This window comes from Myripristis murdjan, chromosome 1 (genome assembly GCF_902150065.1).
Source record: "Myripristis murdjan chromosome 1, fMyrMur1.1, whole genome shotgun sequence".
Lineage (NCBI taxonomy): Eukaryota > Metazoa > Chordata > Actinopteri > Holocentriformes > Holocentridae > Myripristis > Myripristis murdjan.
In genome coordinates this window covers 33,750,316-33,763,682 of record NC_043980.1, presented here as the reverse complement: position 1 = coordinate 33,763,682, position 13,367 = coordinate 33,750,316, and the positions used below count along the sequence as shown (strand labels likewise).

The window sequence follows — 13,367 nt, the reverse complement described above, 5'->3', positions numbered from 1 at the left end:
TTGCTCTTCTCCTTTTCAGTTTGCCTTTGTCTATTTCCAGTTTCACTTTTACATTTTATTATGGAGCTGATATACAGACATACATTCATGCCCATGCACAGTGGTGAGATGTGGGCATATATCTGGAGGTCAGATAAACAGTTATTGATGAATACATTCACCCACTTTTGGCTATAGTTGTATGATATATGAGGCAGCAGCCAATAGTATTTTGAAAGATTGGACAGGAGACAGTAAAGGATTTCGAGGTAAAGTGATCAGATCAATATCCACAAATATCCCTCTTGCTGAAACCAGTGAACTGTCCCTTTATCTAAGGCAAAGGGAAGAAACAAGTTTAGTTACATTTTGATTTGGATTGCAAGGGGGTGAAGGTCATCATTAGTACCTAATGACTAGTCCAAGATTCTAGATTACATAGAACTAGAACATCATCTGAAAAGGTTAAAAAACAACAACAACAACAACAACTACACATCGGCGTGCAAAATCAAAATCCAAAAGCTTGGCAAAGTGCAAGCAACGATTTCAAGAACGGATGGCAATATGACTAATATGCGGAGCCATTTGTCAACAAGACATGGCATTCGGTTAAATAACAGCAGTGTAAGAGCAAGGAGGCCCACTAACCCTGCAGCAGGTAAAACATAAATAAAACATTGTGCAGCTCTGGAATGGTTTCTGGCCTTATTATATGCTGTGAACTGATACATTCATGGTTAGAATATGCAACCCAAATATCTTTGCACCCACGCTGGATCATGTGAGTGAAACTGCTGCTCCTAGTGCCTCTGTGTTTGAGTGGTCAGGTGGTCAGGTGTGTTTTGGTGGTCAGGAGTGTGGCGAGGTGTTTCCATCCCTCTCACAGCTGGACGCACCGCGGATAACTCATGAGTTCTTCTACTACTGTTCACACTGCTCTAGATGTTATTCAGCAGGACATTACCTGCCTGGTTTGCCAACAAGACAGCTCTGCAGGCCTAAGGGATCTTTGGTTGAAGTTTGATCAAACTCAGTTCAGTTCAAAGCTGTATGGAGCAAACTGATGGAACTGGACAGCAAAAACAAACAAAACAAAATCCAAATTCCCCTCCAATCGGCGACTGCAGTGCCTGAGAAATTACTCCAAATTAGCCACTTTCAAAGTTTATTTGTTTACATTTTGACAAAGGGTTAACAGAACGAAACACAGACTACTATAGTTTTCTGTTAAAAATGCATATGCAGTATATATGACGAGGGGGTGTTGGGGTCACTATCAAAAATAAAAAGTGAACACATTGCAATTTTGATGCTTTTTAATGTGGTCAACACCCTTGAGCTGTTTCAATTCTGTGTCATTCCTCACATTGTATTCTTTTATGCAGTTATGCTGAGATTTATTGTTATGAATTCATTTGACACTTAAATTGATTTGCCTATCCAGTAGTTTGCTGATACATGACAGCTGTTGGTTCAGATGTGTGCTGATGTTCTCTAACTGAAGCCTCCGGGTCTGCTGACATTTCAACAGAGAATCCATGGACTCCAACAAAGTTTGGTCGTTGCCTTGGCGCTCCTTAGTCAACCGCAAGTCCTCTCTCCAGGCCTCCTCCAAACCTTCATACAAGGAGCCGATTTCCTCTCTGAAGCAGTGAATCTCCTGCAAGTATCTGTCCTTCCTCGCCATGGCCACGTCGTCCTTCATCAACGCTATCCGCAGGTGCAGCCTGCTGTTCTCCATGCTGACCTGCTCCAGCTTCACCTCTGTGTTATAGATGCTCCTCTCCACCGACCCCAGCTCTGAGGCCTGGCTGTCCAGCTGGTTCAGATACTGCGCTCGCAGCGCCTCCAGCTGTGCCTTCATCTCCTCCTTGGGCTGAAGAAGAGAGCAGGTGTTCTCCTTCAGCTCCTGAATAGACATCTCCAGCTGGTCTCTCTGACTCCTCAGCTTAGAGATGAGTTTTTCCAGTCGCTGGTGTGTGGACTGCTCCTTGTCAAACCTGACCTCCACGTTCCTCAGGGCCTCCTCTTTCTCCTGCACCTCCCTCTCCTTCTCCTCACTGCACTCCGTGACATGCTCAGTCTCAGAGATGATTTGTTGCATTTCCTGCTGGTATGTCCTTTCCATCTCCTTGTAGTCTAACTCGGCCTGGGACGTGAGCCTCATCAGCGAGTCAATCTTACCGCTTACACCCTGGTGCTGCTGGAGCGAAACTCTCTCTCGCTCTAGTTCCTGATATCTCCTCCTCATGTTGTCGATGTCAGCGGTGACTTGTGCCACGTGCTCCTCCTGCTCCTTCTTCGCCTTGTCCAGATCCTGACTTAATTGCTTTTTCTTCTCCTCAAACTGGCTGATGTTCTCCCTCTCAATCTCCAGCTGGCCCTGCAAGCCATTACGATTCTTCTGAAACAGATCCTCCTCGATGACGCTGATCTCCTGGAGTTGTGTGATCTGCTCGTCCATCTCGCTTATCTCATTGTGGCTTTTGATTCGCATCTCGAGTCGCAGTTGAGATTGTTCCAGTCGTCGGGAAATGCCGAGGTTTTCAGCCTTCACTCCGTTCTCTATTCTCTGTTGAGCCGTGAATTGCTCCAAGACTTCGGCCAGGGAATCCTGAAGGATGCTTCCCATGGCTCTGCCCTCCTCCATCTCACAGTCCACTGTGGCAATGAGTTCTTTAAGATGTTGGGTGGCGTCGTCGAAGGTCTCATTTAGCTCATGGGGCTGCTTCTCCAGCGTTTCTCTCTGCTGTGCAAGTTCTTTAAGCATCTCCTTGTGCTCTTCCAGCTGTTTCTCACACTGGTGCTGAGAAGCTGCCAGTCCAGTGATACTTTTCTCCAGCTGGGCGATGCGACATGCCAGCTGACTGAGACGGATGTTCTTGTCCCGTATCTCATCATTAACTCTATCCAACTCCCTCTTGTTCTTTGCGTTGTCTCGCCTTTGCTGGTGAATTTTCTTCACAGTCTGCTGCACCTCTTTAACCAGGCCGTCGTTGGTCACAGTCAACGCCTCCATCTCCTGTATCATTTTATGCTGTAGAGTCACTTTGTTGTCTTTGACAGCAGCGATGCAAGTCTTGAGGTCCTCTTCGTCTTTGAGTGTCTGGTTCAACTGGACCTTCAGGCCGGACATTTGACTTATGTGACAGCTTAGGGTGACTGTGTTATTCTCATGCTCAGTCTTGCACTGCTCTCTCTCTGCGCACAGCTCAGCGTTTTGTCTCAAGAGCACTTTCTGTCTCTCCACCATGGCCTCCTGTTGCTGTGAGACGGTGTTGATGTCGTTATGCAGCTGCTCTATCTCTTTGGCATTTCTTTCCCTGGCCGCCGCCACATCAGCCATGATCTCTCGGCTGATTTTCTCCCGCATACCGTGAAGCTGGTGTCTCAGGTTACTGTTTTTGATGGTTTCCACCTCCAGCTGCTCGTGGACAGCGCGCCTGATGGCCTCCAGCTCGGTGACAGCAGCCACTATCTCTGTGCGATGGTGACAGGCCTCGCAGGTGAGCGGTGCTCCCTCCTCCTCCACCAGCTTGTCCAGTTCCTTCACATGCTCCAAAACAGCCACCACGGCAGCAAACTCGGGAACCAAACAAGAAGTCATTTTAGCCCTCTGTGTGTTTTAGTTAGGCTTGAAGACGTGTGTGTATGCGATGTGAGTCGGTCACCATGGCAACGACTACCCCCCCTCCCCTCGCTTCCCCACATTAAAAGCTACGCAAGCCTGCAGCTACGGCGAGTCAGTGGAGCCATGGCGCAATAGCCATGCGAAATGCAATGTCAAAGCGAAGCAATATTGATGACATGGCAAGTGTACACAAACTAGGTTATTTGGGTGACTTTCGGTATAAATTCTACGTGTAACGGAACAATGTTAACATCTCACCGGTGAAACAGTGCAAGGCAGTTTTACCTGAGGCGCCAGCATCGTGTAAAATGTCTTGAACCGACGTAAAGGTGGCACCTGGACTCTCAAAGTGTGTTAACGGTGGTTAACAATAATTAACGCCAAACTGGGGGGTGGCAGTAATGGTCCAATCATCAGTCTGTCAGCGTCCGTCCGGAAGTATGGACGACGTACGGCGAGCATAGAAACAGATCAGATAGTAAGCGCACTCCTGTGACAGCTGTTTATTAGGCTGCAGAGACTGTGTCAGCACCGGCCCCAGAGCTGTTCAAAGTATTTCGACATTTGGAGAGTTTACCCACAATGGGAACACTGTGAGAATACATTTGCTGTGTTCAAGTGAAATATAACGGTTCAGTAAGTTGACACACCGCGAGGCGTCTTATCTATATAACGTATTTCTGTGTGAGTTAGCAAGGCTTGCTAACAGCAGCCAACGGTACCTCGTCTGGATCAAAGAGGACAACAACAACAGTAAAAATGGATCTCATCAGTAAACCGAGAAGCAAATCCACGGTGTGGATGTATTTCGGCTTGAAAGCAGACGAAAGAGGACAGCCTCTGAATTCCGGCGAGGCTATTTGCCGTTTATGCCGAAAAATAGTACTTGCCAAAGGTGGGAATACAACGAATTTAAGAAGTCACCTCAGGCGTCGACACCGTGCCGATTTTTTCGAGCCGTCTTCCTGTGCGTCCTCAGCCGGTTTCTTTGACAGTCAAGGTGATACACAACTAACACTCACTAACCTCAAACACCACCCCAAAAAACGTCCTTGGTGGCAAGATATTTTTTTTTGGATGGGCCATGTGCATAAAAATGGCTGCACAGTGCATTGACGATGCCATTTGTAGCATGCACCCCGCCCCCTTCAAATGTTGGGGTCAAAGAAAACAATTGCTATTTGTTGATTTGGCATTTTGAGGTGGTGTACAGGAGTCAAAAACAAAGAGGGGAAAGACAATCAGGGACGCTAGGACAAAACGTAAGGCTTGGCAGAAAATCTCGAGTAAAGGTGAAACAACTAACACAACTAACGTTATGAAGCACTTGTCAGCTCAACACCGCATTAAACTGCAGGAATTCACTGTTTTGATAATTTGGGATTAAGGTCTTCAGCTGAGTCTATCGTCAGTCCCTAACTTCAGAGTAAACGTGTCACATCAGCAAAGCAGTATAACATGCCCAAAGCAGTGTTATTATAATTGTTGTTTTATTTTTTATGATCTACTCACCCTCATAACAGTCAAGCAGATGCTGTCAAAAATGTTATAGTTATCCCAGCAGCAAGCAGCAATAGAAATGGGTTAAGGGTACATTTTAACATTAATTTTAAGATGTAGCACAAATACAACAACTTTAACCTAATGAGATGATTAAGATGACAAATACAAAACTGATGGGAAGCAAGGCAAAGAACTGCTCTGGCATTTGTGAAATCCTTGCAGTAGTCATTGCTATGGCTTCTCTCTGAGTCTCACACCTGTGAATACAATGAATTTGATAGTAGTGACTAAAGTGGGTCATTGACTGTATAAATAGAATTGCCAGTTTAAATTTTTTGCGTTGTTTGCCTCTCCAGGTTTTGACTTTGGCCAGGAAGAATTCATCGAGGACATCCCGGCGCTCCAGACCACACCAAACCACAACTATATCCCTGACGCGGTGCTGCCACCTGGGGAGCCGTGGCTCCAGGGTGGCCCCTCCCGGGCAACTCTGTCCCTGCCCTCGTGCCTGCGTCTGTGTAGGGATTCTGGGGGTGGCGGCATGCCTGGTCCTGGATCCTCCAGTGAGGAGCAGATGGCAGTGCTAAAAGTGTATGCCAAGTGTCACCTTCAGCAGGGCTTAATGTTTGGGCCCTTTGTAGGAGAAATGTCCAGAGGACAACTGCAGAACTTCAGATATGCTTGGGCTGTGAGTAGACAAATCTGCAAAGAGTGATTCAACAGTTACAAACAAAATCTTATAGTCATTATTGTGCCCATACAGACAGTTTGGAATCAGGGTTTGGAAAGAATTTGTGTTGTGAAAAATTAATGTAAAAAATTTAAAGAGTGTTTTTTTTTTTTTTTTTTTTTTTTTTTGTAAAAGTCAGAAATCTCACAACCTGACAGAGTACTTGTTGAGCCTTTGGTACTGATAAATAACACAGTCAACTTAATGCATATTTTTCATTGCCGTTTGATTTAGGGATTAAATATCTGAGTCACATAAACATTACAGATCAACACAAGTAAAAAATCCTGGTGTCTTGCAATGCAGTGTCCCAACTCTGCAGTGATAACTGATTCTCATATTTTAAGCCATTGATCATACATAAGAGGGCATTGTACATTGTACAGTATTATATCATGTTTATAATAAACATTGCTCCCATCTCCAGATCAGGGATGATGCTACGTTCTTCTATGTAGATGCTTCTGATGAAAACAAATCTAACTGGATGAGGTGAGTGGTTTTTACTGTTTTTCCCTCTTGAATAAGTTTTTAATGCAATCCCTCTTTTACACTTTAGTACAGATGTGGTTAGACATGCTTTGGCCAAAATGCAAGCTGACATCCTTGCATTGTCATACTTTTTATTGGTGTTTCGACAATCATATTTAGGGTTAGCTCTCACTTTGTTGGTCACTGTTATGCATGTTCAGTGGACCTTGTCTTTCAGGTATGTGACATATGCTGGCAGTGAGGAGGAACACAACCTGGTTGTGTTCCAGTTTTATCGGCACATCTACTACCGAGTGTCCCAGCCCATCCCAGAGGGAGCAGAACTCAAGGTCTGGATCAGCAAGGACTATGCAGCCCTGCTTGGCCTCGGGATAGGTGAGTTCTGTCAAGACTGGTCTTGTCCCAGTCTGTTCAGCAAATAAAAGTTCTTAACTGAACTACCGAAACTAAATATCTTCTAAAGTTGCACAAACTTGCAAAGGTCATGAAATGTCTTTTTTCTGTGCAACTCAATTAGAATTATTTTAACCAAGATTTACTAATATGCACTGATTTTCATATTATATTTTAAAGTGAGCATTTCTTCTTTTTAATTTTTTTGTTTTTATTTTTTAACTGTAATAAAGAAGGTCCCAAAAATTCAAAGATACATAGTTAAAACTGCTACACACTCTCCATTTCCTTTTTTTTTTTTTGGACACAGGTGACAGTATGAAGTTTGAACTTGGAGACAAGGACATGATCCTGCGGATCCTCCAGGACATCCAGGTGGTCACCCTCCCAGAGCCCAGCAGTTCCTCCCTGTGGTCAGACAACAGCCAATCACAGAGTCCCATGCCCATCATCAGTGACGTGACGACCATGTCCAACTCAGATGCAGCTGGTGATTCAGGTCCGGCTTCTGCCTCCGCATCTATCTCCTCTTCCCTAATTGCATTCCCATCCCCTGGTTATTATCAAATGGAAAAGTACGATTTTATTCCTGGAACCGAGAAGCTGCTGAGCTACCCCAAGGTGAACCGAAACAGCCCCTGGCACTTTTTTGGGTTTGAGCCAGACCCAACCGGACGGCCCCTGGACCGGAACACTGCGGTGTGTAAGTTATGTGGGGACCGTGTGGGCTGTGGAGGAGGAGCCACCGACATCCAGAACCACCTGGGCACCAAGCACCACATCAAACTGCGGGACGGAGCCAAGGATCGGAGTCCTCTGACAACCGGTAACTATTGCTTTCTACCTCCTCTTAACTTTTAAGACACAATTAAATGGAAAATAGAAGGGAAAAAAAGGGAAAATCCCTTAATGGTCAATATCTTGACCTTTATTATTATTGTTATTATAATAATTATGATTATGAGTATTATTATTATTAATCACAACAACACTAGTAACAACAACAATAATAATAATAATGGGTTTTTTGTTTGTAAAGAAAATGTGTTTCTAACATTTCTGATGCAGAATTCTCAGTCACGTTATATGACAGGAACAATCTTATTTTATTAAAACAAGCAAAATAATAATGACTGGTATCCCATTTTGTGTGTGTGTTTTTTTTGTTTTTATTTTTTTTATTTATTTATTTATTTTATTATTATTATTTTTTTTAATGGAAATAAACCATGCAGAGGAAGATGTGGCCACATGTTTTTGCAATCATGTGACAAGAAATATTCAGAGATAACAGCAGTGCTTTTTACATCAGTCTGGTGCCACTGTGATTCATGTAAAGTATCATCTTGCCATCCATGTACCATTTGAGGACAGTAAGGAGCCAGACTGCAGGGTCTGTTAGCCTTTTTAATCTGATTTTAAAATCAGTGCTTTATAATGCAGTTGGTACTAGAAGGCTTGGGGGTGACATGACTGGAGAGATTCAGCTAGTGAATTTGATATTTTATATACTCTGATTATAAATCAATTCTTCAAACATTTTCTGGACTGCATTTATGTCATTGTCAACACTGTGGTAAACTTAAATCGGTCCTTTACTGATCAAAATTTTAGGCCTAATGTTTTGTTTTTATGTGATGTTACACTGTTAGCATTTATTTATAGTTATTTTATTATTTATTTTTTTCTTAGGTTTTTCTTTGGCATTTCATAAGTTATACAGTGCTTCAAAGTAAAAACGCTGCTGTCCAATGAAAACTATAGCTCCATAATGGCAGTGTTTCAGAAACAAAAACAGCCTTGCTTTCAGTTTCTCCAGACAGTAATGTTATTCTATACGCTGTATCTCCTGACAGTGGATACAATGTACAGGACATATGGCCATGTAGTGCAAATTACAGCTTGAACTAGCTTTGGAGAAAATGTCTTGTCACTCTGCTAACTTGGGATTTGTCCTGTTTGTGGACAGGTCAGAGACCACAGGCACCAGTCCTCACCGGTGGTCTGGTCGGCATGCTCCCACATGTCATGGCTACTCAAGTGACTGACGCCATTGCCAGCTTCATCATCGCAGACCTCCATCCCCCAGCTTTAGTGGAAGGGGAAGGCTTCAAACAGCTGCTCCACACCCTGCTGCCCTCCTACAAGGAGCTGCCCTCTGCGTCCCTGCTGGAGAGCCTCCTGAAAGAAAACCACACCAAAGGCAAGAAGAGGTTGGCTCAGCTGTTGCGGAGGAAAGCAGGGAGTGAGGAAGATGAGGACATTTCTGACTACACTGCTCCTATCGAGTTTGAGCCTCGGAGACGTGGTCGACCCCACGGCTCTCGGAGGGACGTTCCTCACTTTGTCACTTTGAGTGTAGACATTTGGTTCCACAAATGGCAAAGTGGCACTGAGAGGTACGTCACGCTCTGGGCACATTACATAGACGCTAACTTTACTTTTCATAACTTGGCCCTGACGACTCAAAGAGTGGCCGAGACTGGAGCAGGAGAGCACAGTTTGGGAGCAGTGGAGGCCCAAGTGAAAGTTATGGCCCAGGAGTGGGGAATCTTCCAACCCAATCTGGTCGTGCTGGGAGGGGAGGGAAGGGAAAAGATGAGGTTGGAGGTAACGGGGAGTGAGAAAAGTGGGGAGACCACAGGCAATGGCCCCCACCCCAACTCAACAACATTTCTGGAGAGGGAGGACTCTGTGTCTTCCGACGAGCTACATGGTCTAGAACACGCTCATTCTTCTAGTGAAGGGCTACCATCCATCCCGTGTTTCTTAAGCGCTGTGCAGGGCTGCATTGAGGAGGTGATGTCGCACCCTGTCATCTCCAAGACCCTCAGCCTATTTCAGGGTGTTCTCTCAAACATGTTCACTCCAAACAGATCTCAGTACCACATGCAGAGCCTGTTGCAAACTATTCCAAAGCAAGAACAGGCTCAGCTGAAGTCTTGGGCTCACAGCCGGCCAAGCTGGAATAAGCTTTACGATTTGTTAAACACCCTCGTAAAACATCGAAACCTGGTCTGTGATATTGTAAGGGAGGTAAAAACAGAGAACTTAGTTAAAGAGGACCCCAGCAATCCTACTGCTTCAGAGTCTAGATCAGCTGTCAACTCTTACTCAAACACCGCCACCAACACATCACCAGCTGGCACTACGGCTCCCCAGCGTTCTGACTGGAGGGTTATCGAGGATCTCTGCTTGGTCCTCAAACCTTTGGATGTGGCTTGTCGAACTCTCACCAAGGAGGCCTTCCCCCGACTCTCCCTGGTCAAGCCCATCCTCACTGGTCTCCTCTCCCGCCACCTTAAACCCCGGTCAGGAGATTCATCAGCCATCTTGAAGGAAGTGAAGAGGATGATGAGGCGGAACTTAGCAAGTTGCTATGACAACCCTGTTGTTAACAGGGCTCTGTGCGTGGCATGCTCCCTCGACCCCCAGTTCCATGGGCTTGGATTTATGGAAATGAAGGTAAGTCACAGACCTAAGCTTGTGTCTCGCCACAACCTCGTAAAGTCTAATATAGGAGAAACATTTATTATTGCCATTGCTTCAAAGGTAAGGCTGTCCTTTATTCCCTGATTGTGTCCCAAATGCAAGGCCTGTTGCCTTGACCCTTTGGGGCACTTTGCATGTTTTATTTATAGGTCCTTAAAACAGTGTGGATAACTAATCTTTGAGTTGTTGGTGAGAATAAAAATGCAATATCATTACTCTTTCTTTCCCATGATGTTTAGCTGTTTGTTTATATGATAATATAACCACTCACAAGTGAGATGTGATAGAAATGCATAAACAATGGATTGAAATATTTTCTCCATCTTGAGAAATTTATATCAAAGTGAAACGGACAAGCATAACACCCAAAGCAGTTTTTGTGATCTCAGAGATGTGTAGTTGGAAGCGCCCCCACCAACTGAAATGACAAAAATGACACACAACCTAGGTGTGCCACACCATTGACCTGGTTTGAGCAGGTGGGCATTGGTGGGCACAAAAATTGCAGTGTGCTGCCAGATTGATAAGATCACACCCACTACTGTGCCTCACCAAAATTTCACTGCACCAGTGGTCCACTGCAATTTGTGCAGCACATCTTTATGAAAAAAGAGCCCTTAATGTGTCTAGAAATGTCTTCATGCAAGTTTGTCTTTGTCCCCTCTATCAGTCTCTATGAATAGATTTGATAGTGCCTCAAGCAATGGAAATGATATAATCACCCTCAAGAATTGTGCAAACTAAATCTGTAATTGGTTTGATCATTTTCAAGGAGCAGATAGCCACTTTTGAGTGGCTGAAGAAGGAGGCAGTCAGGATAGTGAAGGAGGACAAGAGGCGCAGCCAAACTAAGAAGCAAAGCCACGGCAAGAGAAGTCCCTCCCCACTGTCACCAGAGTCAGAGAGTGACTTCCTGCGCAGGAGCAAACGGCTCAAAGACACCCCCCCTATCAACTTCAGAGAACTTGACGATGTCGAAGATGAGGAGAGTGACGCAGGGGAGGCAGAGGAGAATGAATTGGGAAGTCCGGGCTCTCAAGCAGGACTCTCCGGTATGGAGTTTCTACTGGGGGACCTGTTCTGCTCGGCTCCACAGAGCAGGCAGAGCTCTGTGGAGGAGTCTGTGGACATGGAGATGTCTGTTTTCAGAGCTGACAAGGGGGCCTCCTTGGGAGTGGAGCCCCTGCAGTGGTGGAGGACCAAGGCTGTGCAGTTCCCACTGCTAGCCACAGTAGCGCGGGCCTACCTGGCTGCCCCGGCAGTAGCAGGTAGTGCTGCACAGGACTTTGTCCAGGAGGAAGGAGGGGCCTCTTACAGGAAGAGGGCCAACATTCCACCAGAGAGTTTAGATGTAGTCTTGTTTCTACATCACAACCACACTGACATTGGGCAAACTGCATTTAGGAACGATGACAAGCTATAAAAGAAGACTTGAGAGCATCCCTCACAGACATACAGGTTTTGTATTGCTTAGCTTGTGACTATGACTATCCGTGGACTACATTCATTCTCTAACCGCTAACCTCAACCTTCTCAACTACATGTCTATCCCTAACCCTCCCCTTCATACTAATTCAAACTCTAAACTAGGCGTGTAATGGTTCACCATGTTCATGATTTGGTTTGTACCTCAATTTTTAGGCCTCGGTTTGGCTTTGATTTCATTTTAGTTTTAATTTCCAGATATACCAGCAATTCAGCGCAAAGCGTTATCTGGGGCCTTTGCTAATATAAAGTGTAAAGATTGGGCAATAGAGCTACAGCATGATGTTGTACCCATTTCGCCACACCCCAATCCCAAATCCAAGCCCCAACCTAATTAAACCCTTGAAAAAATGAGGATCAGCAAAATGTTCACACTTTGGTTGACTTTTGTAATCTCTCTATACTTGTGAGGACATTTGTACAAGAGAGGTTATTATGTTTAATAAAGTGTCATCTCATATTCTGTGCTTTCTCAGGAGCAAAATGTACACTATCTCATGTAGATTGTGCTTTTGTACTGCTGTCCCCCATGTAACTGTGTTCAGTGTGTATGAAGTACCTTGCGCACCTGATGCCTTACCTCTTTGTCCTATAGTAGGCGGATAACTTTTTTTGTTATCTGAACATCTGAACAGTAAATACATGATATACATGATAGTGGCTCTTTATATATGCTTGTAGATCATTTTTGTCTGAAAGGTAGATTTTAAAAAATCATTATGGAAATACTGTTAAAACTCCTACAAGGTGCTTTCTCTCTTATATTATCATTGTATGTGTTATGAATCAACAATAGATTTATTAAAGAAAACTCCAAAGACTAAATATTAGGGTGCTTAATGCTGCTCTGTGACTTTTAGGGAGGAAATGTAAACTTTCGATGTGTCACTAAGGTGATAAAACTTGACTGTGTAACTGAGTTGAATGATATAAGATGAAAATGGGCTCTTACGAAACGGAAGGTGAGATGTAACCGCTTGTGGTGACCCAGCCTTGCCGCCCCAGTTGGAATATAAAGAAATGTCTTCTCCTCTTGGCTAATATTGGTTTACATCAATGTCATTTTATTTTTTCAGAAGTCAAGTGAAGTCTGAAATTTTAACATTTGCAAATCACTGTATTGTTTTTTCAATACTCCATTGTGCAGCCTTAACAATATTAGTGTTGTCATAGACTATGATGTTCTCATAGATATTGCAGATTCATATTCATATACACAACATCTGTAGAGTATATTAAGTTTTTTTTCTCCTGTGTCATACTGTATTGTAAAAAATACCTCTGTCAAACATACTTTTTCAATAAAAGTTATACTGATATATTTTGACCATCAGTTAATTTGATTATGTATTTACAGCAGTGCATGTAAATGGTATACTCACTAAAATGTAAGAAGTGGAAATTTAAGTTTGCACAGTCATGTGCTTGATGTGTTTCAGCCTTGTCAGCTGAGCACAGGACAGACACTCATAAATAACATCATTTTATGCTTTGATACCTGAGTTTTGTCTCAAAAAGGTACATGAGACTGTAGACATACTGGCATATTGTAATATGGGACTAGCAGTCTGGATATCAATCTTAAGAATACATTATATGCAGTGATTTAGTGGAGGGTATACACAGATATGCAGCATATATCCCTCTTTTGGCAATTTA

The 13,367-nt window shown here is 44.0% G+C and overlaps 2 protein-coding genes across 3 annotated transcripts; one reads left to right on the top strand and one right to left on the bottom strand.

The window, feature by feature from the left end:
- Positions 1-1,177: 1,177 nt before the first annotated feature.
- On the bottom strand, positions 1,178-3,589 carry ccdc175 (coiled-coil domain containing 175). The gene has a single exon (XM_030056366.1). The coding sequence runs from the start codon at positions 3,587-3,589 to the stop codon at positions 1,394-1,396; it is 2,196 nt and encodes a 731-aa protein (XP_029912226.1). The 3' UTR covers positions 1,178-1,393.
- A 553-nt stretch (positions 3,590-4,142) lies between these two features.
- On the top strand, positions 4,143-13,031 carry LOC115376433 (uncharacterized). Of its 2 annotated transcripts, none has more exons than XM_030076132.1 (7): positions 4,143-4,580; positions 5,473-5,804; positions 6,274-6,338; positions 6,556-6,713; positions 7,042-7,557; positions 8,701-10,196; positions 10,996-13,031. In XM_030076132.1, exons 1-7 carry the CDS (start codon positions 4,373-4,375, stop codon positions 11,644-11,646), a joined length of 3,426 nt encoding a protein of 1,141 aa, XP_029931992.1. In that variant the 5' UTR covers positions 4,143-4,372; the 3' UTR covers positions 11,647-13,031. The 2 variants fall into 2 exon arrangements, with proteins under 2 accessions (XP_029931992.1, XP_029931901.1); XM_030076041.1 differs by having other exon boundaries at positions 4,143-4,613.
- Positions 13,032-13,367: the final 336 nt, after the last annotated feature.